Source organism: Pollachius pollachius, assembly GCF_949987615.1.
Source record: "Pollachius pollachius genome assembly, chromosome: 4".
Lineage (NCBI taxonomy): Eukaryota > Metazoa > Chordata > Actinopteri > Gadiformes > Gadidae > Pollachius > Pollachius pollachius.
Genome location: NC_136937.1, coordinates 28,250,710 through 28,278,518, shown reverse-complemented (window position 1 = coordinate 28,278,518; position 27,809 = coordinate 28,250,710). Strand labels below are relative to the sequence as shown.

Sequence of the window (27,809 nt, the reverse complement as noted above, 5' to 3'; positions counted from 1 at the left end):
GGCTTAAGCCACCAATGAGTTGAGGAAGAGCCTGTGGGAGGGACTGATAACGCATCCGACCTCACGGGGGACACCATACAGTCCAGCTGGGATCCAACCATGGGGCTGGAAGGAGACAGGTGTGCTGCTAGGATAACCAACAGAGAACTCTGGAGAATGAATCTGCTCAGCTTGGAGGATTCCTACTGAACCAAAGGGAAGATTCAGCGGATGAACACACAAGAAGATTTAGTTGGTTCCACTGATGTGTTAATTATCATTATGCTTTATTAACAAATGCAACAGAGTATATATTGTCCCTTATGTGTACACAATAAACAAAATGATAACAATTTAAGTAGCAGTCACTACAAATCATTAACAGGTGCGCACATATCTTTAATAACTGAACATGTTCTGCTGCCGTGTGGCTCCCAACAGAACACAAGGAATCAATATTCAGTTTAAAATCATTCACAACCGAAACATCATCACCTATTCCAATTGACCACTTCCATTTATGAATATATAATTAAATCAGCTTTAAATCAGGTTATACAAGCTTATCAAAAATTGAAAATATCAGAGCACTTAGTTTGAAAATGTTATAATGAAGTACTCTATCCAAAATATTGTGGTGAAGTACAATACAAATAATCACATCAAGATTAAAACTACATTTTTATATGAAAATGAATCCCTGTGAAACCTGCTAGGCTAACCCTTTGGAGGATCTTAGGAGTCACCTGCTCTCACAGTTCACCATGCTAGACTTTCAGAAGAGATTGGAGTATTGTTGAGTTAATGTATTAAAGACTGTATTTACAATCTCCAAGTTGACTCCTAAGAGCATAAACAGCTGCTACTAGAACAACACAATGCAAAACATGTACATCCATGTGTCCAGATGTGGATATACCAGACATGCATCCAGATAACAACTGGTCATCTCCACAACAAACGCTTTATCAGATTAGAAAACACCCCCACACTCAACCGGCCAGTCCCCCTTTAATCTCACCATGCCGCAACGTATTCCAACGCTGTGCGAACACAGAGATGGCTAAGCAATGAACAGCCAAGAGACACTCATGACCTTCTGCTTTATTACCTGCATACAAACCTGTGTGTCTGTATATATACGCGTGTGTGTGTGTGTGTGTGTATGTGTGTGTGTATATGCACATGTGTATGTATGTGCAGCTATATCCGACACAGAGACACTGAGGTACCAAATCCCCATAACCCAAACGCAGGGAGGAGGTCCTCCTGGGTGAATGCGGACTGGAAGGTGTGGATGTGTGTCAGTGTGTCTGAGGACCCTTCTACATCTGGGGACACTCTGTAGTAGGACAGAGTGCCAGCAGGCCGGTCTAGATACACTCCTACCCTGTTAGAGCCAGAGGGGGGGAGATGTATGTCTGTTGTACTACCGTTGTACCGGGCAGTGTAACCACCATCATAACAAAAAAGACTCCAGGATTTGTTGTCATCGCCAAGCCAGCCTTCAGGATTACAACTTTTCCTTGTGATTCCTTTGTATGCCACTCCTATATAAACATCACCTTCCCTCTCTACCTCCCAGTAACAGCGGCCAGTCAGAACCTCTCTACACAACACCTGGTTCTGGGAGTCAAATCTCAGTGGGTGATCAAGATATGACTGCTCCTCTCGAACCAGCGTCACATTTCTGTTGTCCTCAGACAGAGAGAGATTTTTGTAGGCTGTGTTTGGGTCCAGTGTGAGTTCACAGGCATCTGACGAGAGAACAATAAATGATTAGGCTGCTATAGACACAGAAAAACACTGATTAAAAAATGTCAGCATTCATAAAGTCATTTCAATAATGTGGAAGTAATGTATTAATATTTAGTATTTATATATTTACCGCAAAGCAAATGTTTGGCTTACTATTAGTGTAATAATATGAAATAGAAAATGCATTTCCTGCAGAAAATGTGGTGATTGTTGTAGTGCAAAGTGAGGTTGAAAATATGTTTTAGTAAAGCCACAAAGATCCACATAGACATTAAGAAACGTTAAAAGGCTTAAATCAAGTGAAGGGATTTGAACAGTCTAAATGGAGTAAACAATGTAAAGATTCCCACCGTTTAAAAAAGTGTAAATGGGTTGGAAGAAATAAAGTGAAGAGTTAATGTGATCAAGTTTGAATACATTTGAGATAAAATATAGAATAGCTGAGCTGTTCTTATAGTGTGTGTGTGTGTGTGTGTGTGTGTGTGTGTGTGTGTGTGTGTGTGTGTGTGTGTGTGTGTGTGTGTGTGTGTGTGTGTGTGTGGTGTGTGTGTGTGTGTGTGGGGGGGGGGGTAGTAACTTGGAAAGTATGTCATTGACCTTTGTTGCAAGAGTAGCGTATCTCTTTAAGAGAATCGCGGAGCCAGTGCGTAGTATGTGTGTGGAGTGGGTGGTGAAGCGAGAGAACGGAGAGCAATTAATGGGAAGAACAGAGAAGGGCGTTCAAGTTGTTAATGCAGCATACGTTAATGTACAGTTTTTTGCAGCTAAGCAAGAGCGCCAGCATCACAGAGAAGTTTCCCCTGTCTTGTTGCCAGTGGACAGATGGAACGGAGAGGGTTTAGCTCCGGAGTGACTAAGGATCTCCTGGAGAATAGAGGATCTCCCCTGCGCTTCCCGACTACGGTCTTGAAGCTGAAGCAGGAAAAGCGTTCACCTTGTTCCTTCACATCTAGTTCGTCGAAATAACCTCACAAAATAATGCGACTTATACATTTGGACTCCTTTGAGTCTCAGCTTTCATATGGCAGATCGTTTGTGTTGATAACATTTTCATGTACTGAGAAGTACTATCCCTTTAAGAGGAACTTTATGTCGAATGTATAATTGGGGAATATGTTGAATGTAACACAGGCAGTTGGAGAGTTCCAGCAAAGCAACAGCAGTGAGTTGAACTGCGTGTCTGTGTCTGTGATTAAATTCTGTAAGATTAAAGACAAATAGAACTCAAAATAAAACGAACGGTGTTGTACTTTTAGCTGGAAAAGATCGTACTAGAACCCACTGTACTAGTATCTCTAGTTGGTTCATCAAAAGATAAACTGGTTATCAGCAGGTTGTTGTAGTATCACTAGTTGGTTGAGGATTAATCAACAGATAGTCTGGTTATCAAAAGTTTGAGGAACACACAGGATATCAACCATCACCTCTATTCCAGGTAGGATTTGAAAGAACGGACATCACCTACTGCTGTGTTGATGGACTTTCCATGTCAATAGTTAGTGGGTCTTGCGATTAATCAAACTATACAGACACTTACACTTCTTTAGAGCTGGTTTCAGCCTCCCCACTCCATCATGCTCCACACTGGGGGTAAATAAAGTGAGAGTAGTATGAAGTCTTTAAACATGGAAACATTCATAATCTGCTAACTCCTTTCTTTTTAAAACCACTTGATCCATCAGGGGCTTGAATCCTTGAAGGAGCCATTGTAGCTGAGTGGTGAGCTGTCCTCTAAATACCTTAGAGTCTTCAGTCTCCATTGTGGATCCTCCAGTCCAGCAGAGAGCAGCATAACTCCTGAGTCTCCTGAGTGATTGTAGCTCAGGTCCAGCACTCTCAGATGGGAGGGGTTGGAGCTCAGAGCTGAGGCCACAGAAGCACAGCCTTCCTGTGTGACCAGACAGCCAGACAACCTACACACACACACACACACACACACACACACACACACACACACACACACACACACACACACACACACACACACACACACACACAAACTATTTATTCTATCCCAAAGAGATCAGTTTGTATAAAGCTAAAGATGATAACATTTACTCAACTTCAACTTTATTGAGACAAAGCTGTAAACTGAATTGTTGTATTGGCGACAAAATGCCTGTGTCATAACAAATGTTTGGAGCTCCATTTATCAACTTGGATAAATACAAGTTTACTACTAAGGGCCATTTGCTAAAATCATTAGGTGATGTCTGTGAGATAAAGCTGGGACTTCTGCAGCCCTTCCTAGGTAATAATTCTGAGATGCTAAAGTATGCTAAAGTATACTAAACAGTATACAGTACTTAATGCTACATTACACTGTAGTGTACAATAGAGATGACATTATCACAGCCGATCCTTTGCTTTGACACAAATGCTCCTTTCTCAATAATTATAACTAAAATTAAATAAAATTGAAGTAAACTCTTTTTAGTACACTAAAACCGTTTATTCACAAGTTCAAACATTGTGTAATACCAGGGAATGTTTAGTCAATAGGGGAAAAAGTACAATAGTAATGCTTTGGATCCCAAACTAATCCTCCAAAAGTTCATAAATTACATCTTTAAATGTTTAGGTTGTTTAGTTGGCAATCAATATTAATCAAAATTAAAAAAAGACAACATTTTAAGAAGAGGTTGTTATAATAATTATAAACTGACCTGAGAGTTTCCAGTGTACAGTGTGGACTCCCCAGTCCAACAGAGAGCAGCTTCACTCCTGAATCCTGCAGGTCATTGGTACTCAGATCCAACTCTAGAAGACTAGAGGAGTTGGAGCTGAGAACTGAGGCCAGAGCTTCACAGCATCTCTCTGACAGATGACAGCCATTCAGCCTTTACACACAATAAAGAGGAAAATGTTAAGAATGGTTGTTTGAGTGGGTGGAAGCACCTGTGCCACCATGACAAACAACTTGTACATCATTCATCATGGTGACATTTCTGAGAGGTGCGAAGGAGCATTACTTTATCCTTTCTATCAATGAACTTTTATGGATATGAATGTTGTTTTTTTTAAACATAGGGGGCTCCAATAAAATAATGTTGTTAAAGGGGAGATCTAACAAAAGAAAGTGAGAACAACTGTATTAGAATATCCACCTGAACCACAAGGTCTCACATTTCCAATCATTCCAGTCTCATGGATGGGCTTATCCCAGGTAGTGAGTTATAAGCTGAAATATTTAGACGTCATTTTGGAGGACATTCTCCAACAAGGGGGTTGTAGTTAAGAGGTTTTAAATGTCTTCTTAGATGGAAACTTGTGGTGTAACTGTTTTCACATTGAGTAAAACTGACCTGAGTGTTTCCAGTGTACAGTGTGAACTCCCCAGTCCAGCAGAGAGCAGCTTCACTCCTGAATCCTGCAGGTCATTGGTACTCAGGTCCAGCTCTCTCAGACTAGAGGAGTTGGAGCTGAAGACTGAGGCCAGAGCTTCACAGCATTTCTCTGTGAGATGACAGCCATTCAGCCTTCACACAAAATAAAGAGGAATATGTTAGTAACCCTGTTGAAATATTTTCTGAGAATTGAAAATGTACAAATTTTCATATTTTGAATAGTAATGAATGATGTTAAGAGTAAGAGGGAGACTGTGGAACAAGCAACTAACTAACAACTAACAACTCCAAACTCCACCTCACTGTCTGACTACTGTGGCATCCCGCCGCTGGACCTCGGACCGGGCGGGTCCGAGGACACGCAGTAGACTTGGTTTACCGTCGCCACCCTCCAGCCGGCGACAGAGAGCACCACGTCTCTCCCCCCAATCAGCGTGATCGGGGACACCTGGCCGGAGGAAGGGAAAGGACCAGGAGCCGGCATAAAAGAAGCACCAGACCGGCCGAACCGGGAGAGTGACACGGGGGGAGTCCGCCCCACGGAGCGAGCGACACGGAGGGAGTAAGCACCAGGCCGGGCGAACGGCAAAGCGACACGGAGGGATTCCGCACCACGCCGGGGAACTAGAGGCTCCCGGAGACCCTAGCACGAGGATGCCGACTAATTATTCTTGTGAAATAAACGCCGACTGCGGCTTTAACCCTTGCTCACCGTGTGATTCCTACCGGGTATCTGACACTTGGGGAGACGGGCTGCCACACTTCTGTGTGCTGATATAGAGTAAAACAGCACTGTGGCTCAGAACTATACATGGATCACTCCGCTTTACAGGTGTTTTAATAACCGTTAATATTATTAACGGTCTTTATGTAATTTAGATTCCAACAAACTTTGCACCGCAAAGATGAACATTTATCCAGAAATAACATTTGAGTTAAATTATGAATGGTCATCAGATGAGGACGAAGGGAAGGAAATAAGCCTGGATACTTCAGCGCAAACCTCCAGGTGTGCTCATATGACATCAGCCAACCTCGACAAATTAGAGAAGAGTAAAAATGAAGCTAATACTGTATAGGTACGGCCACACTGAACGCGTTACGCGCGTTAGAGGCGTAGAAAATCGCATTTTTGCATAAGGAACCATTGGTTTAGGCGCGTAGATGCGTTGCACGCGCTAAAGCAGTGCGTTAGCCGCGTTGGACGCGTTTTACGCACGTAAATAACGCGCCCAACGCACCTACGCGCGGAGTTCAAAAAATTTAACTTTTCACGCTCCTACGAGTGACACTTAGTCGCGATAGCCAATCAGAGTTGCGCTTGACCCGACGTCACTGGCAGAGAGACGGAGGACAGGCGCTCCGCAGGTCCGCAGCGCGTGCCTGTAGTTGGTGTCCTGACGGGAGATCCTGGCACTAACCCGGGCTAGCAGGTCATCGAACATGGCCCCAGTCAACCGAAAATACCGCTGGAACCGGCCGTCATCCAGGCGGAGTTCCTGGAGGAGGTGGTGAAACTCACCCAGCTGTGAGCGCCTACGTTGAATGTCATGCACCCAAACACGACGGCGTTTGGGTTTCCTACTCTCCTCGAGCTCCCACAACAAATACAGCGCAGCGATGGTGGTGATCTCAGCCATGTTTATGGGGCAAAAGAAAAGTAACAGGGGAAAATAAGTTTTGGGAGGGCTCATCTAGCTGCATAGGCGCGTAAGGCGCGTTAGGCGCGTTGAACCATTTTTGTGACACACAATGATCAAGCGGCAGGTTACGCGCGTAATCCTACACGCTTAACGCGTTCAGTGTGGCCGTACCTTATGGCCAGTGTTGGGAACATTACTAAAAGTAATAAGTTATAGTTACTCACTACTTGTTCCAAAAATTAACTGAGTTAGTATCCGAATTACTAACTAATTACGAGGGGAAGTAACTATTTGCGTTACTGTATAAAAATAAAGTTGCTATATGTCAAAGAATTTGGATTCTTTCTGAGTTTTCACTTGACCTTAATGTGTTAAATGGTTGAACTGGCAGTTCAAGGCCCTGATATACTTCCAACTGAATTTTAATTTGCTTAGTTGCAAAGGCTTTGGAACATCTGCCGAATACTACAGAAAATGCCAACTTTCATCGGATTGCTCCGGACTCGCCATTTCTGCTTCTTCATCAAATCTGTTTGGTGTGTACGTGTGCGTATGTGTGGCGCGCGTTTCCTGGCTTGTGTGTAAAAACACTATACACTACTAACACGCTTATCTCGTTGTTAACCCACCCGGTCTCCTAACTAGCAGTTTGTGCTTGGAGCCAGGGGTGCGTTCGGATTACGCAGTTTATTCAATCAATTCACAGTAACGCACCGCATTGAACGTACAGTAACGGTACCGGCGTTGTAACGACGGAAACAGTAATTAGTTCGATTACCCCGTTGCTGAAAAGATAACGGCATTACCTAACGCCGTTCTTTTAAACAGCGTTATTACAAACACTGCTTACGGCACACAACATTTGAACTGCTTTCAGACTTGGCTAAATCTCAAAATTAGAAACATCGACATTCAGTCCGTTAAGAAGACCGTCTATCGACAGTCCAGTTGCGGATCTATTTGTGTTGTCGGAGCCAAATAAATCATTAAATAAACAAAAAAATCATAATGTATACGGCTGTGATTATCTTCGGCATCCTGCCTACGGCCTCGTACCTACGACCGAATCAAAGCCGTGCTGCTATTCATTACAATAGCACTCCCTCTCGTGTGCTTGTTATGTTCTAATAATGTTATGTTCTAATAACATGGTCACACTGTGATACATGGGTTTGCTGTATGTTGCTAAATAGTGGTTACGGTTCCTTTAAGAGACTGTGGGATTATTGTGGGATGCGACGTGACGTGTAATGCGCGCGCATTGTAAAACAAGGAAGTGTTGATCGACACATGGTCTGAAGTAAAGAAATGCAGTGTACGTTCTGAAGCAACACGTGTGCGTGTCAATCTTTCACACACAACATTTGGCGACAAGGATGGCTGGATTTAGCCTTCCCCCACCCGAAGTGTTTCTCGCGGTACCCGGGGAACCCGCAGTGCCATGGACACGGTGGCTGACAGGTTTTAATGCCTATGTTGATGCGCTCGGATTCTCCGACGACGAGCTTCCCGACAAGCGAAAGACCGCTATCCTCGTCCACTGCCTCGGTACCGAGGGCCAGCGTGTTCTTGGAGCGCTCGGCTCAGCAACAGCTTTCGAGGATACAGTCAAGCTGCTGACGGACCATTTCTCTGGGAAACAACGTGTCCTGATACGGCGGTACAGACTCAGGAAGCGCCACCAACGACCCGGCGAGTCCATATACAGACTTTTGTAGCTGACCTACGTGAGCTGGCACGAGCCTGTGAGTATGGAGCATTGCATGACCAAATGATCAGAGACCAGCTGATAGAAGGCACGTCATGTGACAAGACACGGGAAAAACTGCTTATGGAACCTGATGATTTGTCACTGACTGATGCAATCAAAATAGCGTTGCAAGTGGAATGTGCTCTAGAATGCTCTACTCTGCTGACCAGCCCTGCTCACCACACAGCGTTAGCGCAACAGCTGCAGCGCACAGAAACGTCACAGTTTTTCCCGCCCACTGATAGCGGTGACAGCCTGCCTGTGCAACAAATGAATAGACAGCGCCCCACTGTGGGCTCCAGACGCAATTGCGGCAACTGTGGATCCAGTTCTCATGCTACAAGAGCATCACAGTGCCCTGCCCGTGGACAGGTTTGCAGAAACTGTTCTAGATTAAACCACTTTGCTAAAGTCTGTCGTTCAGCTCCAACCAATGAAGCACGGCAGCACAGGCTTCCTCAGTCCACTTCCGGATACACAGAAATTAGTAATATCCGTTCTACACGAGTATCATTCAAAACTTGCACAGTGCGGCTGGGGGAGGTAAGCGTGCCACTCATCCTGGACACTGCGGCTGCAGCGTCGCTCCTCAATTTGGCCACATACAGGAAATTCTTTTCCCGCATGCCACTGGGACCCCCATCCACAAGCCTGCGGGGATATGCAAATTCTGCCATCGAGCTTGCGGGCACAATTGACCTGCCTGTCCGCTATGGTACGATACATCTTCCCTCCTTCCCTTTTCATGTGGCACAGCGGGGAACCAACCTTCTTGGCCTCGATCTCTTCATTGCACTGGGCTTCTCTCTGATGGACAATAGTGGAAGAGCTATAATGCAGGTCTTCCCAACGATGCACCAGCAGTGGCCAGCGCTGTTCGACGGCCTGGGCCGCTTGACAGCATTCACTCATCGGCCCCTGGTTGACCCTGCCGTGACACCAGTTATGCAGCCCCTCAGGCGCCTGCCACTCACCTTCCGGGAGGGCGTCACTGCAGAGCTCACCTCCCTGCTAGAAGAGGGCATCATCGAGCCAATAAATGCAGCACCTTGGATCTCAAACCTGGTGGTCGCACAGAAAAAGTCAGGGGGCCTCCGGGTCTGTGTGGATCTGCGACAGGTCAACAAAGCTGTCATTCCAGACAAATATCCTTTACCTACAGCTGGGGAGCTCACCTCTCTTTTCCATGGATCAACGGTCTTCACAAAGTTGGGCTACCTGCAAGTTCCCCTTCACCCGGCCAGCCGGGACCTGACAGCATTTGTGACACACGCTGGGGTGTTCAGGTACACACGCATGCCGTTTGGTCTTAGCTCTGCCCCCAGCTGCTTCCAAAAGGTCATGTCTACAATTCTCGCTGAGGTCCCGGGGACAGCAGTTTACCCGGACGACATTGTGGTGCATGGGCCAGACCAAGCCACCCACGATGCCCGCTTACACAGAGTGTTTGTGGCCCTCACCAAACATCACCTGACACTGAACGGGGAGAAATGTCTCTTCTCAGTACCGACTGTGGACTTTATTGGATTCCGCCTCTCAGCTGATGGCATTGCACCTCTCTCCTCCAACGTTGACGCAATACAACGCATCCCTGAACCAACCTCCATCACACAGGTTGCATCGTTCCTAGGAATGACGGCTTATTATTTGCGTTTCCTGCCCAACTACTCACAAACGACAGCACCCCTCCGGCAGCTCCTGAAGAAGGAGGAGCCGTGGGCTTGGTCACCACAGTGCTCTGAGTCATTTTTCATGCTGAAAAAACAATTAACCTCACCTCCAGTCCTCGCCCATTTCAGCCTCTCGAGCCCAACCTTCATCACCTGCGACGCCTCCACTGCTGCAGTTGGAGCTGTCCTGTCGCAGCTTCATGACGGCACGGAGAGGCCAATCGCCTTCGCATCTCGGGCCCTGACACCCACTGAGCAGCGGTACTCCGTGGGTGAACGTGAAGCATTGGCCTGTGTGTGGGCGTGCGAGAGGTGGCACATGTATGTCTATGGCCGTCATTTCACCATCAGGACGGACCACCAGGCCCTCACAACGGTGCTCTCCACGTCAGGTTCGGGACACAAGCCTCTCCGACTCCATCGCTGGGCGGAACGCCTCCGCCAGTACCACTATGACCTCATCTTCACGCCGGGCAGGAAAAAAGTGGTGGCAGATCTCCTTTCTCGCTCCATGGCAGCCCCAAACCCTTCTGTACCATCACACGATGAAGAACCAGCTCTCATCCAAGCGCTCTATGCACCATTGCAGCCAGTAGTCACACTGGAGGAACTGAACACTGAATCAGGACGAGACCCGATGCTATCCAAGCTGTGCACGTACATCAGAAACGGCTGGCCGTCCCACATCCCGGAAGAGTTGAAACCGTTTGCTCGGGTGAAAGATGAGCTCTCCTGCTGGGCAGACACGTGTGTCTCGAGGGGGCTCTGCACCGTCGTCCCAAACACTTTGCGTGCACGTGTCCTGTCAATGGCACATGAGGGTCACCTGGGAATCGTGAAACTCAAGCAGCGGTGCCGTGAGTTGGTGTGGTGGCCAGCCATCGACCGCGATATTGAACATCTGGTCCAGGACTGCTCAGCGTGCCTCCTCAGTGGGAAAACCGGACCCCCTTCAACACCTCCCCTGCAACCGCTCCCCTGGCCTTCACGTCCCTGGGAACATGTACAGCTGGACATCTGTGGGGAGATCCATGGCCGTGGTGTTCCCCACCACCAGCGCTTCCTGGAGGTCGTTTACGACCTCCACTCTAAGTGGCCGGAGGTTGTGCCAGTGGGGACGGTGACGTCGCACGTCATGGTTCGGATACTGGATGGCCTCTTTGCCCGCTGGGGTGTGCCTCGGGCCATAACAACAGATAATGGCCCGCAGATGACGTCTGCGGAGTTCTCTGACTTTCTTGCCAGCAGGAGTGTCAAGCACATCCGAACCGCTTTTTACCACCCACAGGCCAACGGTGGAGTAGAGCATTTTAATGCAACACTGAAGAACGGGATTCGTGCACACCTGGCCCAAGGCTGTGCATTCGAGGAGGCACTCAACCAGACCTTGCTGCACTACAGAGCAAGCCATCACTCCACCACGCTTGCGTCACCAGAGTTTCTGATGCTCGGACGAGAATTGGGACTGCCATTACACAGGCTCCGAGCACCAAATAGTGATTTTCCCATGCCGTCCCTGGCCCGAATCCGAGAGACTGTTGCTGCACGGCAGCAGGAGATAAGGGAAAGGGTGGACAAGAAGTGCAGGGCGAGGCCACCGTCCCTTCAGGTCTCAGACTGGGTCAGGGCTCGACGGCCGCAGCGACACAACAAGTTGGCCTCGTTCTGGTCCCAACCCAGACAGATCAGTCGCCTTCTTGGCCCCGCCACATTTCTGCTCGACGACGGATCACGGTGGCATGCTAGTAGGCTGAGGAAAGTCCCGGCACCCCTCTCTGAGCACTTGGCCACGGCACGAGCCCAGTCACCATTCCCCTACAACATGGCCACTGATCCGGGCCCACCCCCGGCCCCGGTTGCACCCCCCGCAGCTCCACGCCAGGAGGTTGTGGTGCCGGACCCGAGGCCGGTGCGGGCCAGGGCTCGGCCTGTTGCCTTGCAGGACTATGTAACGAATTACCATGTTTAGTCTAGCGGTTGTCTTCACAGATTCTTGCCTAGTACATTTTGATATCTTGATTAGATGTTCAGTTTTCTTGACAAATGTTTGGGTTGGTTGTTAGTTGGGGTGGTATGCTGTTTGCTTTTTCGTGGGGGGAGGAAAATGTTATGTTCTAATAATGTTATGTTCTAATAACATGGTCACACTGTGATACATGGGTTTGCTGTATGTTGCTAAATAGTGGTTACGGTTCCTTTAATAGACTGTGGGATTATTGTGGGATGCGACGTGACGTGTAATGCGCGCGCATTGTAAAACAAGGAAGTGTTGATCGACACATGGTCTGAAGTAAAGAAATGCAGTGTACGTTCTGAAGCAACACGTGTGCGTGTCAATCTTTCACACACAACAGTGCTATTGCTTAAATAGTTAAACATAATTTATAACGTCAAGGAGGAGATAGTTAATAGGTTTTAAATTTCTTCTGGTACGAAACTGATGTAACTTTTTGCAAATTGAGTAAAACTGACCTTAAAGTTTCCAGTGTACAGTGTGGACTCCCCAGTCCAACAGAGAGCAGCTTCACTCCTGTATCCTGTAGATCATTGGTACTCAGGTCCAGCTCTCTCAGACTAGAGGAGTTGGAGCTGAGGACTGTGGCCAGAGCTGGACAGCATCTCTCTGACAGCTGACAGCCTTTCAGCCTTCACACAAAATAAACAGGAATATAATATTCTTTTCTGAGATAATTTATCACATATCACTCCCTTCAGGCCTCCAAAGCCACTCCCCCAAAACAAGTGACAAGCTTGCTAGCTTTAGCAATAGGTTTGCCTTGCCTCGTGAGAGAATTCATCACTATTATTATATTTTATGTTTATGTTGATATTTATTAATGGAAAGTTGCAGCATGGATGTATTAGGCAAGTGATTCAAAGTGTGCAGCGCAAAGATACTGCAGTGGGCGCAGGAGATACTATGATGTGTGAAAACATGAATTGAATAAAATAACAAAACCAACCATGTAGAAGTTGCACTGCCCAAACCTGATGCTTTCCAGTTCCACTGTAACATTTCAAAAATGTTCTTCAAGGTTTTTTGACTATTTTATTAGATTTTAATTTGTTTGAACACAGGTAGTATTTAAAATAACTCAAAAATCAAAAATATATACAAGAAAATGCTCGGTGGAGGAAGTCAGTGGCTTTCGGATCCACTCTTGGTTCGACGCCGACTCAGTTATGGCAGAGCTTCAAATTAAAGCGGGTCAGCAAGCCGACAAGCGAGAAGACATGTTTTAAATGTCTTCTTACATGGAACTTTGTGGTGTAACAGTTCGCACTAGAGTAAAACTGACCTGAGTGTTCCCAGTGTACAGTGTGGACTCCCCAGTCCAGCAGTGAGCAGCTTCACTCCTGAATCCTGCAGATCATTGGTACTCAGATCCAGCTCCCTCAGCCTACAGTTTGAGCTGAGAACTGAGGCCAGAGTTCCACAGCATTTCTCTGACAGCTGACAGACATTCAGCCTTCACACAAAATAAACAGGAATTATTCAATTTGATTTAATGGAATGCAATGGAAATGCTTTATTGGTTTAAAGGTGCTGTATGTAATATTAAGAGGTATAATTTGTAAGAGCTATCATTTGAGGGTTATTTGTTAGAACTGCTATAGCCATCGGTCAGCTATTAGTGAAATGTCTTTTCAGAACATCTGTTTCTAGGTGACCGTGCCTGCCTCTATATGAGTCAATTTTTAGACCGTTCCAGGCTAAATTCTGACCAATCAGGGCATCTCTTGACTGATTGTTTGGGGGCATCCATGTTGCCTGTCAATCACAGGTGTGCAGGGTTTCCCCCAGTTTCTTGCAAACTCGGCAGCCCTCCAATTTTGTGTTTGAATAAAGTGGACAACAATTTTTTTAATTTGTCCAGTCTTGAGCGAAAACACAAATTGCAACGTAATTCTCTGGGGCAATAGCGCCCCATCAATGTATGTCCTCTAAAAGTTCTTGTTTTTGCCGCTGACACAACTAACATTATCATTCTAACATTATGGAGTGGATCCCAACAGGAAAATATAAAGTTTTTCTTTACATTTGGCTTGATCATGGTCTGTTTTGTTATTGTGTCCAACCAAGTCTTGTGAGAGTTGTTGCAGGACAAGAAAGGTGAAAATGTGAGTGAGGGCTGAATAGGGCAGAGTTTGTTGTGTTGGACTACAGAAAGCATAGCTCGTTGTTATCTTAAAGATTTGTGAAGGAGAGTTGACATTGTAATGACAATAGGGAAATATCTTGCAACAACTAGATTTCAGAGCAAGACTTCTCCTTGAGAGAGACTTGAACCGCCATCGTATTTATCCAGCCTCATATAATATTAGATAAATGGTTTTGATTGGTCGGTCTTTCTAGTACCGGGCAGAAATCTTTTTGTGTGGAAAGGGAGCCAGACCTTATCTGCAGAGCAAAAGCTTGCGAGATTTGTCTGGTTCGGCTACTTTTCCATAATGATAGCATATAATTTGAGCCTGTCATTTGGAAAAACAAAGGATAACATTGCAGACCATTTTCCACAGATTACGCTGCACTGTTCTCGCTCTAATACTCATACTCATCACTGTCATTAGACCCTTAGACCCAAAACATTGAGGTCCAGATTGAAATATCCAGCTTTACTTTAATTTGATTTATATTGTCGTTGTTGAAAACACACCATTCCAAGACTGTACAATGTCTGATTATTTGTAAGACTTGGCTATAGTTGTTATAAACAAATTAATTATTTATATTAACACATTACTTAGTTATAATTTCCAGCCTCTTACCGCTCCCAGCTATATCTCCAGTAAGCTTTTAGCACTGACTAAATAGGGCCAGAGGGAATCTGTACTAAAGCTTTCGTTAATTCTCAACTCTGCGATTCCGTCTGTGATTCTGTTATCACAGAAACTATAGGGTGGGGGGCTGCTGGTAAGGCTAGCTGGGTCCCAATAAAAAAATACACTTGCCAATGGGCCACACAACTTTTCTGGGAGAAACCCAGGTGTGTGAATCACATCTCTGTGTTGAAGAAAGGGTGGGAGGGTTTTTTCAATATCTTGATCTCTATTTCTTAAATATGCTAGCATTATGTTGTTCTGTGTACTTTATAATTAGGGTTGCAATGGGGTGGACAATTTCCGGTAAATTTCCGGAAACTTTCCAGTAAATTTTGGAAATATTAAAAATCTGAAAATTATGGGAATTAACTAGGAATTTAGGGTAATTGAATCGAACTGTATCATATCCAAGCATATATATATTAGTTATAAGTAGACACGCCATGCAAAATAACACTATAAAGAAACTATTAAAAGACTACAAAAACTTGAAAAACATCATTTTAGCAGATTTATTTGCAAGTAGAACTTTAAAAAGTTCTAATGATTTTAGTCTTTCATTGAAGAAAAAAACATAAATTTTGAGTTAAATATGCTCTGGGCTCAAAAGTGTGGTCCAGGGTTCTAGAAGTCATCAGTGCACCTGTGATGGAGGAATGCACAGTACATGTAGGGGGCGTGGTCTCAATAACCCTGCACTAAGCAGTGTGCTAGCATAGATATTCAAGTTTACTTGCATGAAATCTGGTTGTGTTAGTCAAGATTATGCTAAAATGTATTTTCCCCAACTATTTTTAAGTCCCCTGTTAAGAGCCAACCTTCAATTTTGTAAATTCCCGGTTTATTCCCGTTTATTCCCATAAATTACCGTTAAGCACTGAACAAGATCTGCACCTTAATTTCGTTGTGTAAATACACTGTATTTAATACAATGACAAATACTTCTATTCTATTCTAATTCCCATAAATTCCAGTTAATTCCCATGGAAAGTTTCCAACTTTGAAAATTCCCAGAATTTTGCAACCCTAATTATAATACATGTTGGTAGAACACCTAAAGAGATGTTTTGTGTATTATTAGAACTTTAATATTCTAGTATTGTGTATATTACGTTGTGTGCATTGTATTACATGTTATAAGTACACTTACAGACATGTGTTGGAGGCTTTGACCACTGGCAGCAGCCTCAGAAGACCCTCCTCTGAAACAGTGTATTTCTTCAGATCCAACACTTCCAGCTCCTCTTCTGATGACAGTAAGATGAAGGCCAGCGCTGACCATTGAGCAAGGGAGAGCGATTTTGTGGGAAGTCCTCCTGTCAGGCACTGTTGGATCTTCTCCACTAGAGAATTGTCGTTCATCTCATTCAGACAGTGGAACAGATTGATGCATTTCTCTGGAGAGAGATCATTACCTAACTTCTCCTTGATGTACAACACTGTATGCTTTTCGATATTTAAACTACCTTCTGTCTTTCCCAGCAGACCTCCTAAGATAATCTGATTTGTCTCCAGAGAGAGACCAAGGATGAAGCGGAGGAACAAGTCCAGGTGTCCGTTATTACTCTGTAAGGCCATGTCCAAGGCACTCTTGCAGAGAAGGAGGAAAGGAACCCCCCAGTGACCTTCTACTTCTGAGAGCAGATTGACACCAGTTATGTTGAAGGACAGCAAGACATATAGGGCAGCCAGAAACTCCTGGATGCTCAGATGGACAAAGCAGAACACCTTGTCGTGGTAGAGACCACACTCCTTCTTAAAGATCTGGGTGAACAATCCTGAGTACACTGAGGCTGCTTGGATATCAATGCCACACTCTACCAGGTCTGCCTCGTAGAAAATCAGGTTGCCTTTCTTCAGCTGGTTAAAAGCCAGTTTTCCAAGAGATACAATTATCTTCCTGCTCTCTGAACTCCACTGTGGATTTGTTCCAGCTCTTCCAATGAACTTCCTGTCGCCTTGGATGGATTGAACCCTCAGGAACTGGATATAAATCTCAGTCAGGGTCTTGGGCATCTCGTCTCCACTCTTGGATGTTTTGAAGAAGTGCTCCAGAACTGTAGCCGTGATCCAACAGCAGACTGGGCTGTTACACATGATTTGGAGGCTTCGTGATGTCATGATGTGGGAGATGGTTGTGCTGGCTTGCATCTCCTTTTTAAATCTCTTCCTGAAGTACTCTTCCTTCTGCAGGTCGGTGAACCCTCTCATCGCTGTCACCATGTCAACACACTCAGCAGGGATCTGATTGGCTGCCACAGGGCGCGTGGTTATCCAAATGCGAGCGGAGGGAAGCAGGTCGCCCCTGATGAGGTTTGTCAGCAGCACATCTACCGAGGCTGACTCTGTGACATCAGTCAAGATTGGGTTGTTCTGAAAGTCCAGAGGAAGTCGACACTCATCCAGACCATCCAAGATGAAGACAACCTGGAACAGGTCATATCTGCAGATTCCTGCTTCTTTGGTCTCAATAAAGAAGTAATGCAGAAGTTCTAGCAAACTAAACTCTTTCCCTTTCAGTAAATTCAGCTCTCTGAAACTGATGGGAAATGTGAAGTGTATGTCGTGGTTGGTTTTGCCTTTAGCCCAGTCCAGAGTGAACTTATGTGTTAAGACGGTTTTACCAATGCCGGCCACTCCAGTTGTCATTATTGTTCTGATTGGTGGATCTTTTCCAGGTAAGTGTTTAAAGATGTCTTCACATTTGATTGGTGTTTCCTCCTCAGCTGGTTTTCTGGAAGCTATTTCCATCATTCTGACCTCATGCTCCTTGTTGACCTCTCCAAAGCCTGTCTCTGTGATGCAAAGCTCTATGTAGAAGTCATTCAGACCTGTTGACTGTCCCTCAAACACACACCCGGACACCTTCTTCAGATGAGACTTGATTTTGCCTTGGCACTCTACAGCAACAGTTTCTAAATGACAAAACAACAGAAGACATTAATGGATGCATCTCAATAATTACTGTTAAATGATCACGTCCGTGATATTAAATGGCTTCATCACTTGTGGTGAGAGAAACTGATCGTGAGTAGGACTGCATGTTATGATTACAATATTTCTGTATTATTTTAATACTTGCACAGCAATATGATTGGTGTAATGATAGTTGCATTTTTAATTATACCCATGACTTGCTAAGTAGTGCTCATCATTGTTGTGTATCAGTGGGAAGTGACTTGCTATGCTGAAATAAAAGATACTGATACATCTCTTCGATCTATTCAGCTGTGGATCTGCAGTTTGTTATAGAGCCTCAATAACCCTTCATATCTGGATCAAACCATTTAACCTGATACCCCCCACAACAAACCTACATATCTGGATCAAAACTTTAAGCCTCCGATAGGAAAGATAACTCCACAGGGAAAGTTATAGCTGTAGAAATATTTACCTTTTTAAGTTCAGTTTGCACCTTTCCAGAATGGCAGACAATGTGCTTTGTCCCTGTTTTTCAAAATAAGAGTATCTACTGTTCTAAAAATAAGAGCCTCTTACCGCTCCACAGTTTGTCGGCCAGTTCCTCCTGGTTCATCTCCATCAGGCAGAGCTTTGCGATGTCTACCACTCCCTTTATGGCGCGCCTCCACTGCTCCTTTCTCTTAACATCCATCTCTTCCTCCTCTTCGCTCTGACTCTCTGAGCCTTGTGGGTGATCTGGGAAAAGTACCCTCCACAGCTTCTTCAGCCTCCTGTCTAGAAATGTGTGTGCATCCTCCTCAGCCCTCTGGAACAGAATGAACATCACTCTTAACTGGGGACATAATTATTTTTTTTATTTATCAGCACAAAGAAAGTGCTAAAGCAAAAGCATTTGAAATAATGTTAGGGCCGCTGTATTTATGGAATATTGTCCAAGAGTTGTGGTAATTCCAGTAGTAAGCTCTTTGGGTTCATCGTTAAAACGTCCCCACTAGGATCTGCAGTTGATCCTAATACTATGGGTATGTGTTTCCTAAATATAATACAATGCAAAATTAATAGATAAATGATAATTCATTATGTATTGGGCATGTTATCGCATGGGGTAAGGCATTGTGGGAAGACAGGTGGGCGGTTGCGGTGCCAAGCCGTTACTGCGGAACATAAATAACCCCTCCATAACGCTTCTGTTCATTTTACACAGAAAGCAAGGAGGATTAAAGGTACGGGAATAAAGGCCTAACAGTCCCACCTTGAACGGGTGGTGAAAAAGAGAGCTATGTATGTCCAGTGATTTTTGTCCAAATCATCTCTAAATGGCTCTGGAGCTATTGGAATGAGGCGTGCACAGGTAGATGTCAATCAAGCATGCCACGGACACTCCCACACTGACTTTTTTCTTTCTTTTTTCTTTTTTTAGTTTCGGTGCCGACTCATACGTCGGAAGCAGGCACATTTGAATGTCACCACCCACTTCCCCACCCCCCTCCAATAAGAGCATAGATACGATTTTGTGGACCAGCGGACAAGCGCTGGGCGGAGATATTCGCGCATTTCAGAAGCAGGGAGATTCCATAAAAAAATAGATGTCTAATTGTCAGTTTGCCATGTGACTGCCTGGCAGGGAGTCCGGCGGAGCTGCCGGACTGCCGCTCCGGGAGTACAATCCCTTTCTCCTCCATGTCGCGCTTCAATCTGGACTTCAGAGAACCCCCAACTATGAGTCTTTACTTGTAGTGGAAGTACCAAGATGTCAGACGCAGTTCTGATTCATAATATCATCCGAGGCGCACATAGCTTTTGGCTGTGATATTAGATATTATATTATATAGATACCTATATATAATATAATATAATATAATAATATTATTATTATTTCTTTATTATTATTATTATTATTATTATTATTATTATTATTATTATTATACTATATTATATCACATTGTATAGATATAGAGCTCTGGGAGTCCGCAAACAGCAACAATCACTTCTCCTCCATAAAGCGGTTCACTCTGGAAAGCTAATTTGTATGCAATGGGCAGCAGCTCATTTGCATTGAAGCTGACACCAGAAACATCACATTTCTGAAGGGACTGAAACAGAGGGGGATAGCGGTAGGCAAGATTTTTTTCCTAAATGCTATTTCCAGAAAACAGCTTCAAAAACATGTTTTCTGGAACTCATATACTACTTGTTGGGAAAAAAACATCATATATTATTTATCATTTATTTTTGAAGTGGTTATCAGAGGCTTTAAATGTGCAGTGTGTAGAATTTAGTGCCATCTAGCAGAATGGACATGGCAGAAATGGAATATTATATTCATAAGTATCTTTCATTTGTTTTGAATCACTTGAAAATAAGAATCGTTGTGTTTTCGTTACCTTAGAATGATGCTTTATATTTACAGATGGAGTGGGTCCGCAGTTGCACTGCTAGCTTCAACAGAAGCCCAGAACGAACAAACGGCTTTAGAGAGAATGCATCTTAAAAAAAACTGTTTTAGGTGAATGGTTCTTTGAAGGAATTCGATTAACTTTTGTGAAGTTTACTATTTTTTTTACTACAAGTCAAGCTATCAAGGAACCTCATTACTTACACACTACAGCTTTAGGGAATTGATTTATGTTGTTTCAAGTGAATTGCATGTTAAAAGCAGACTCTTTAAACTTGTCTTGGTATTGTTAGTAAGTATTTATTTTTATGACTATAACCATCTGTCCTAGATGCACATTCCACTGGTCTAAGGAAGAAAGCATGGAGACTAGAAGCACCATAAGAGATGCTATTGAATGTTTGTGTATAGCTGAAGTCAAATGTCTTTTTGGACATTTACAAACCTTGATCAGCTCTGTTTGATGCTGCAGTAAACACTGAGCACTGGTTACCTTTGACCTCTCCTGGTGTTGTCTGTTCACACACAAAAACACACACACACACACACACACGATCAATTGTATTTTTCTTGACTTCTAAACATTGGTATCATTCGATTTTGCTATCAACCAGCTGGTCTTTATCTTAAACCCTTAAGCCCTACCTCTCCTCTCCGGGGGAGCGGACCTCTTCTTTACATTGAAGAGGATGATTCCTAGAACCATCAGTATTCAAGGAGTCACAGCTGGGTCCAGGTGAGTCTGCTCTCTCCTGCTTGACTCTTCGAGAAAAACACACACTGTTTCAAAGTTAGAATTTGTGGATGTCGTTTAATTTGATTATTTCTGGGCTAAATCCTCACCTTTTCTTAAAGGGTTGTCCTTCATTTAATCCAACAGGTCTAGCCATGGAGCAGTCCTTCTCCACGGAGACACCGCTGGGTCCAGGGGATTCGGGTGTCTCTTGCTGAACTCTTCTAGAAAAACAACAACCATGATTTATGGATGCTCGATAGATTTTATTGATTGTATTGTATTTTGCCTCTACCCAGAATCATGATGGTGTCATGATATATTACTGCTGCGCTCTGAGATGGACAACATTCCCAAACAGTTCGAAATCCTCTTCTTACCTCTTAGCTTTGCTCTGGTGGCCATGGTCCCCAGACAGAGTGGTTTCAGAAGTAGGACCCCCCTCCTCTTTCTCATTCATAGTGGACTGGAGTCCCGGACATAAACACAACTCATTGATCACTTTATTTGACATTTGAACTTTAGACAACACTGAAATGTCTCTTATGATGAGACACTGTAGTGTCTCTTTGAAAGAGTAGACCATTGTAACTTCATAATACTAAACCACAGACTTAAGGTACGGCCACACCAAACGCGTTACTCGCGTTGGATAACGCGTGTAACGCGCCTAACCTGCCGCTTGATCATTGGGTGTCACAAAAATGGTTTGACGCGCCTACGCAGCCACCAACGCTGCGCTGTATTTAGGAGTCCGAGGTAGGAAACCCAAACGCCGCCGTGTTTGGGTGCGTGATAGAGTTTAGGTCGGGTTAGATTAATTAATCTCAGATATAAATAACAGTAATCGGGTTAAATAACTTTACATGGTGTGTCTGGTGTGTTTCCAGCATTCGTAGTGTTGATCAGCAGAGAAATAGAGGGTTTTCACCGACGTCACGTCTTGGGCAGTAACCCGGATGCGCGGCCATGTTGGAGGCACTCGATGTAAACACTGCGCTGTAATGCATGTAAACTCTGCGCTGGATAAACGAAAACGCTGCGATGGATAAAGGTCATAAACCCAAGAAAAGCTCGGCAAAAGGCGTTATAGATGCAAAGGCATACAGGGAAGGACTTGGACCGGGCGAAAAAGCACGATATTTGAGGAAGTTAGATTTGATTGGTGGTGCAGATCCCTACGAGTTGGCTCCCTCGTCTTGGATCAATGACGACCCGGAGAGTCTTCCGTCTGTTTGTTATCCTGACATCGTCAACTACCTGGTTTTCTCGCCAAGCCCATACACACCGGAAGACCTTAAAGCGTACAAAAGTTTGGAGGCCTATAACCAGATGGTGTGTGGATGGGTGAGGGAGATTCAATACCAAGTCATCGACGACAGATGTGTTGCGAAGGCCAAAGTAAGTAATGCAATAATGTCTTTAATCAACCTAACCATAACTGTATGATATCATTGCAATACCCAAGGTGTAGCCAGGTGATTCTCAACCGTTTTTCATTTCGAGGACCCCCAGTTTGATATGCAGTCCACAGACCACAGTCTAGATTGCTATGTACACTGTACACTATCAACTTTATTTATAGTGCATTTATCACTATCAGAGTTTATAACCTCTGGGGGCCTGTGTGGCCACATTGTGAACAAGTGATGCAGATAAGCCTAACTGTTATTCATTTTTTTAAAGTGAAACGGTGAGAAACTATTTTGTTATTCTTACTTATTTGGTTGTCATGTCTTTTATTCAGGTTCTCCATTCTCAATCAATCCGAGAAACACCCCTGGAACCCTGGATAATCGCTGAGAAGTCTGGTCGGATACTTGGAGCCCACTGCACGTGTATGGCTGGCCTCGGAGAGACGTGCACACATGTTGCTGCATTATTGTTTCTCATAGAAGAAACAGTGAAGTTGAGGGACTCAAAGACAGTGACGCAAGAGAAGGCGTATTGGCTGTTACCTACTGCACTGTCTAAGGTGGAATACAGGGAATGCCGGAAGATTGACTTCACTGTAACCAAGAGGTCTCAAGTAAAAGAGCTGGCAGGATGAAATGTGCTGCTCTTGGACAGCCACTTGAGGACCCAAGTGATACTTCCACTTCTTCTACTGTTACAGTTGGGAAACCGCAACAGCCAACCAGTGATGAACTGTCATCATTATTCAGTGCTCTTAGCGCGACTGGATCAAAGTCTGCTATTTTGTCCCTGATTGAGCCTTACTCTGACAGTTTTGTTCCAAAATCAATTGGAGAAAATTTACCTCTTGTGTTGACGGAATTGCGAAAAGACGAAGCAGTTCACATGGACTATAGTGAGCTATTGTCCACATGCAAAGATGTTGAAATTTCTGTTTCAGAGGAGCAAGCAAAGGCAGTTGAGGCCGCTACAAGGGATCAAGCTTCCTCTAAACTGTGGTTTAGATTTCGCGCTGGTCCAATCACAGCATCTAAAATGAAAACTGCATGTTGCACTGATCCAAAACAGCCAGCTCAGAGCTTAATCAAAAGTGTATGCTATCCTGAGTCATACAGATTCACATCAAAAGCCACTACCTGGGGATGTAATCATGAGAAATTTGCACGTGATGCGTTTATAGATGTACATAAGGAATCTCATGAAAATGTACACGACACAGGTTTTTTCATAAATCCAAGTGTGCCATTCTTGGGTGCTTCTCCCGATGGCCTTGTTTCTTGTGATTGTTGTGGTGTCAGTGTAATTGAAGTGAAATGTCCATTCTGTGTGAAAAGTGACATATTGGACAGTGTATCCTATTTGGAGAAGGACAGTGAAGGGAAACTGACACTTAACCGAAACCACCAGTATTTCTACCAGGTGCAAACTCAACTTGGGGTGTGCAAACTGGAATCTGCCTATTTAGCTGTTTGGACAGAAAAGGATTTGCATGTTGAGTGCATTTTATTTGATGAAGAGTTTTGGGACACAATATGCCAGAAAAGCAAGAATATTTTTGACACAGCCATTATGCCAGAGTTAGTTGGCAAGTTTTACACAAGGCTTTCATCTACCATGGCCAATGTGTCCTCGCAACCTGGAGTATCTACCTCGGCTGAATCACATGGCTCTGATTGTGCTGCAAGTGCCAGTGGCCAAGAAGAAACCTGGTGTTTCTGTGGCCAGGTTGAGTTTGGAAAGATGATTTTGTGTGACAATGCAAAATGTCATATTAAGTGGTTTCACTACTCGTGCATTAATGTCAAGGTTGCACCAAAGGGAAAATGGTATTGCCCAAAGTGCCAAAAGCTACCTAAGTTTGAGCCAAAAAAGGGAAAGAAACCTTTGAAGTAAAAAAACAAAACTATTTTTTAGTGGACTGTTGTGAAGTTACGCACTTCAGTCACTTTGTTTTAATGTTGGTTAAAACAATATTTAATTTATTTAGAAACGTGTACCTTTTTTGAAACTGTTCTTTAAATATTTTTAGCATTTGATTTCAAGTTGGTGAGATTTTGCAATGCTATACTGACAAAAAAAGTTGTAAAACTCAAATTACATACAAAATTATGTTCGCACTATAGTATACTGTATATACTATAATTTATAGTACTGTATAGTTTATAAGCTATCTGTTCTGATAACTGTGTGGTTTTCCTTTAATAAATCTGTGTTCTGATGATAGTGTTATGATGTGTTCTCTTCCACAACAATACATTAACAAAAACTGTAAATTAACAACCATTTATAAATAATTTTAGGCTATATAGTCTTTTTATTGACAAAGTGCATATAAAAATATTCTTCAGTCAAAATCAACAATGGATGGGCAAAGGTTCACCAGAGCACAACAGACAAGTCCAATCTTATCAATGGTACAATAACCATCACTATCTTTGCACATCAAGAAATCAATTGGTAATATCCCCCCCAAGATGGTATATTTCTGGCGCACGCTACCAATTACACGCTCAACATGAATCCTGACATGGGCAATTTTTCTTGTGGTTTCTAAGTCAACAGGAGCCAACTGTGACTTTCCACGAGTGAAGGCTGGAATTTTTACATGAGCCATTATACAACCCAAAGTGGCTTGAATATTAAAGCCACGGTCAGCAAGGACAGGATCACCAGGAACTATGTTGTCCAAAAAGCCACAGTTTTCAGTTAGGTATTTGTAACTGACTCTTCCTCCCCATGCATTTGAAATGTAAGACACTGTGCCCTGTGGTGTAATACCAATCAAGAATTTAACTGTGTTATGGTGCTTGTAGGAAGACCATGTTTCTGCTCTGGCTATAAGGTTAGACGGATGTTCTATAAAAACCTCAAAACAGTCAATAATAACAGCACATTTTTTCCCAAAATGTTTCCTGAATTGCATTGGCATAGTTTTTTGTAAATGCTCTCTTTCTGGCCATATGATAAGTGGTTTCATACGAATAAACATGACATCAATGACATCAGTGACTATCCTAGAAGCAGTGGCTATTGATATGTTAAATGCATATGACAGGAAGGTCGTGGAAACATTAAGCCTAAGGCGCATCAGTGTCAGCATCAACTGCTTAAACTTATCAAGTGACTTCTTCACAGGGAGGTGGGGACTAAGGAATGTGAAGAGTACCAACAGTATCTGGTATGTAGGTAGGCCAGTGAGAAATAAAACCTTTTCATCATTATCAACAAATGCACTTTGGTCATAGGTAGTGGACAAATGTGCAACATCAGAGCACAACTGGATGTTTTCAGTTCTAAGATTTTGAAGTTCGCTGGTCATAGCCTCAATTAAATCACCAGTCAATTCACTTTGAGTCTCTTTGCTGCACAAATTGCTGCTGATATAACCACTTGTAGTAGGGTCATCAGTCTCAGAATCATCAGTCTCTGCAGCAACTCCAGCACCAGCAGCAGCATCAGCAGCAGCTTCTCTCAGTCTCTGCTGGGTTCTATTCCCACGACGGCTGTAGCGTGATGATGTCCCAGCTTTTTCAGGAGACCTTTGCTGACCTGTCATTCCGACAGATGGCACCCAATCTGGGTCATCCTTTTGATAAAGGTCAGACCTTTTACCTGGAATACAATGAGAAATACAGCACATTGTAGCTCTACATTTTAAGAACTGTGTTGCTATTGTAGCAGGCTATTAAATATGATCCTAATCAGATATTAAGTCAATAATGCAACATGAAAACATGTCACTTACCTGACAAGAAATGGGCCGAACAAATTCGGACGTTGTCCAGATTTTTGCCACGTAGATCCTGGTTCAGCTTCGCTAACCACAAGCGCCTCCTTTCCTCTGACAACTTTTGGCATTGTTCTCCTTGATTAGTTATAACTTTTGGCAGTCTGTAATACTCCAAATGTTTTTCGCGGTCTGACCGATTGGTACAGCCAAAAACACGGCAATAATTTACCATTTTCCACGAAGATATTCGGGATGTACTGCGGCGTGCGCTTTATTTACCTTGGCGTGCGGTTTATTTACCTACCCTCTATTGTCCGCCAAAGACGTTCAGGTTGCTTAGCAACCAAAGACACTGCCCATGCAAGTGAATGGAGCGTTCCTTCTTGTCATAACTATCAAACCAAACATCCTTCACATTCACCGAGCGAACATTATGAAAGTATAATGCACATTTCTCGCTAAAAATGTTTACATAAAGACTTTTAATGGCGTAACTATGTTACTATTTCCACCCAGAATAAAGAGTAAGATGTCCGCCATTTGCTTCTGTGCAAGCGTCACGCGTTACTCGCGTTAAAAGTTCAATTTTTTGAACTCGGTGCGTTGGTGCGTTTACGTGCGTCACGTGCGTCATTACGTTTACGTGCGTCATTACGTGCGTCATTAAGTGCGTTAGGGGCGTCTAACGCCCCTAACGCGCCGCTTTAACGCATATAACGCGTCTACGCGCCTAAACCAATGGTTCCCTATGCGAAAATGCCGATGTTCGACGCCCCTAACGCGAGTTACGCGTTTGGTGTGGCCGTACCTTTACAGATTTATGCAGTGTATATAACACAACTTGAAGACTCTAACTGTGCTAAAACAAATACAACTAACTACCACAACTTAACTTAAAAAACACATGGTACAAATAAAGAGAATGTAGAGAATGTTTCAATCCAAAGTGTGTGTGTGTGTGTGTGTGTGTGTGTGTGTGTGTGTGTGTGTTTCAATCCAAAGTGTGTGTGTGTGTGTGTGTGTGTGTGTGTGTGTGTGTGTGTGTGTGTGTTTCAATCCAAAGTGTGTGTGTGTGTGTGTGTGTGTGTGTGTGTGTGTGTGTGTGTGTGTGTGTGTCAACACACACACACACACACCCAAACGTCAACAGCTGAGAAATGTCAAATTGGGCACACACATGTAAACCGGGAGTAGCCAGGTAAACATGTTTTCAACTGTTACAACAGAGGGCATCGAATTTCGCTGTTAAACCTGAACGGCCACACCCCCTCCCTCGCCAAAAAGTTGTACAACTTTTTATCTGGGGCTCACACGCTCAAACTTTTTGCCTCAAGAACCCCTAAGGTCCATCTGGATATATTTTCTGTTCTTGTTACAGCATAGCTAACCCTATGCTTTCGGAAACGTAAAAAAAAAAACTTGAACATAAAAGAAATAATAGAATTATAGAAACATTTCCCATTATTGAATAACTGTAATGTAAGAATAATCTAAAGAAAATACAAATGTAGTGAATAGTGAATAGTGTAGTCCTACCTTATCTTGTCCGTGAAGAAAATGATTCAAAGTGTATTTTGAGCAAGGACGGAGATTAAGGGACTGCGGAAGATAATGATAATTTGAGGAATCTGACAAGAAGCTG

The 27,809-nt window shown here is 43.8% G+C and overlaps 1 protein-coding gene and 1 long non-coding RNA gene across 6 annotated transcripts; one reads left to right on the top strand and one right to left on the bottom strand.

Annotated features, from left to right (window-relative positions):
* Positions 1 to 37: 37 nt before the first annotated feature.
* Positions 38 to 27,809, bottom strand: LOC307074636 (uncharacterized protein; the record flags this gene model as incomplete). Of its 5 annotated transcripts, none has more annotated exons than XM_079734880.1 (14): positions 39 to 1,736; positions 3,275 to 3,321; positions 3,477 to 3,650; positions 4,404 to 4,577; positions 5,043 to 5,216; positions 12,620 to 12,793; positions 13,447 to 13,617; positions 16,122 to 17,886; positions 18,470 to 18,698; positions 20,734 to 20,803; positions 20,934 to 21,068; positions 21,132 to 21,245; positions 21,402 to 21,487; positions 27,704 to 27,809. In XM_079734880.1, the coding sequence occupies 13 exons, from the start codon at positions 21,479 to 21,481 to the stop codon at positions 1,183 to 1,185; spliced, it is 3,861 nt and encodes a 1,286-aa protein (XP_079591006.1). In that variant the 3' UTR covers positions 39 to 1,182. The 5 variants fall into 5 exon arrangements, with proteins under 5 accessions (XP_079591004.1, XP_079591006.1, XP_079591007.1 ...); XM_079734881.1 differs by having other exon boundaries at positions 21,132 to 21,242; XM_079734878.1 differs by lacking the exon at positions 27,704 to 27,809 and having other exon boundaries at positions 38 to 1,736; positions 21,132 to 21,242; positions 21,402 to 21,607.
* Positions 22,312 to 24,656, top strand: LOC307074637. Its single transcript, XR_013811808.1, has 2 exons — positions 22,312 to 22,422; positions 22,769 to 24,656. It is a non-coding gene; the product is annotated as an uncharacterized lncRNA (long non-coding RNA).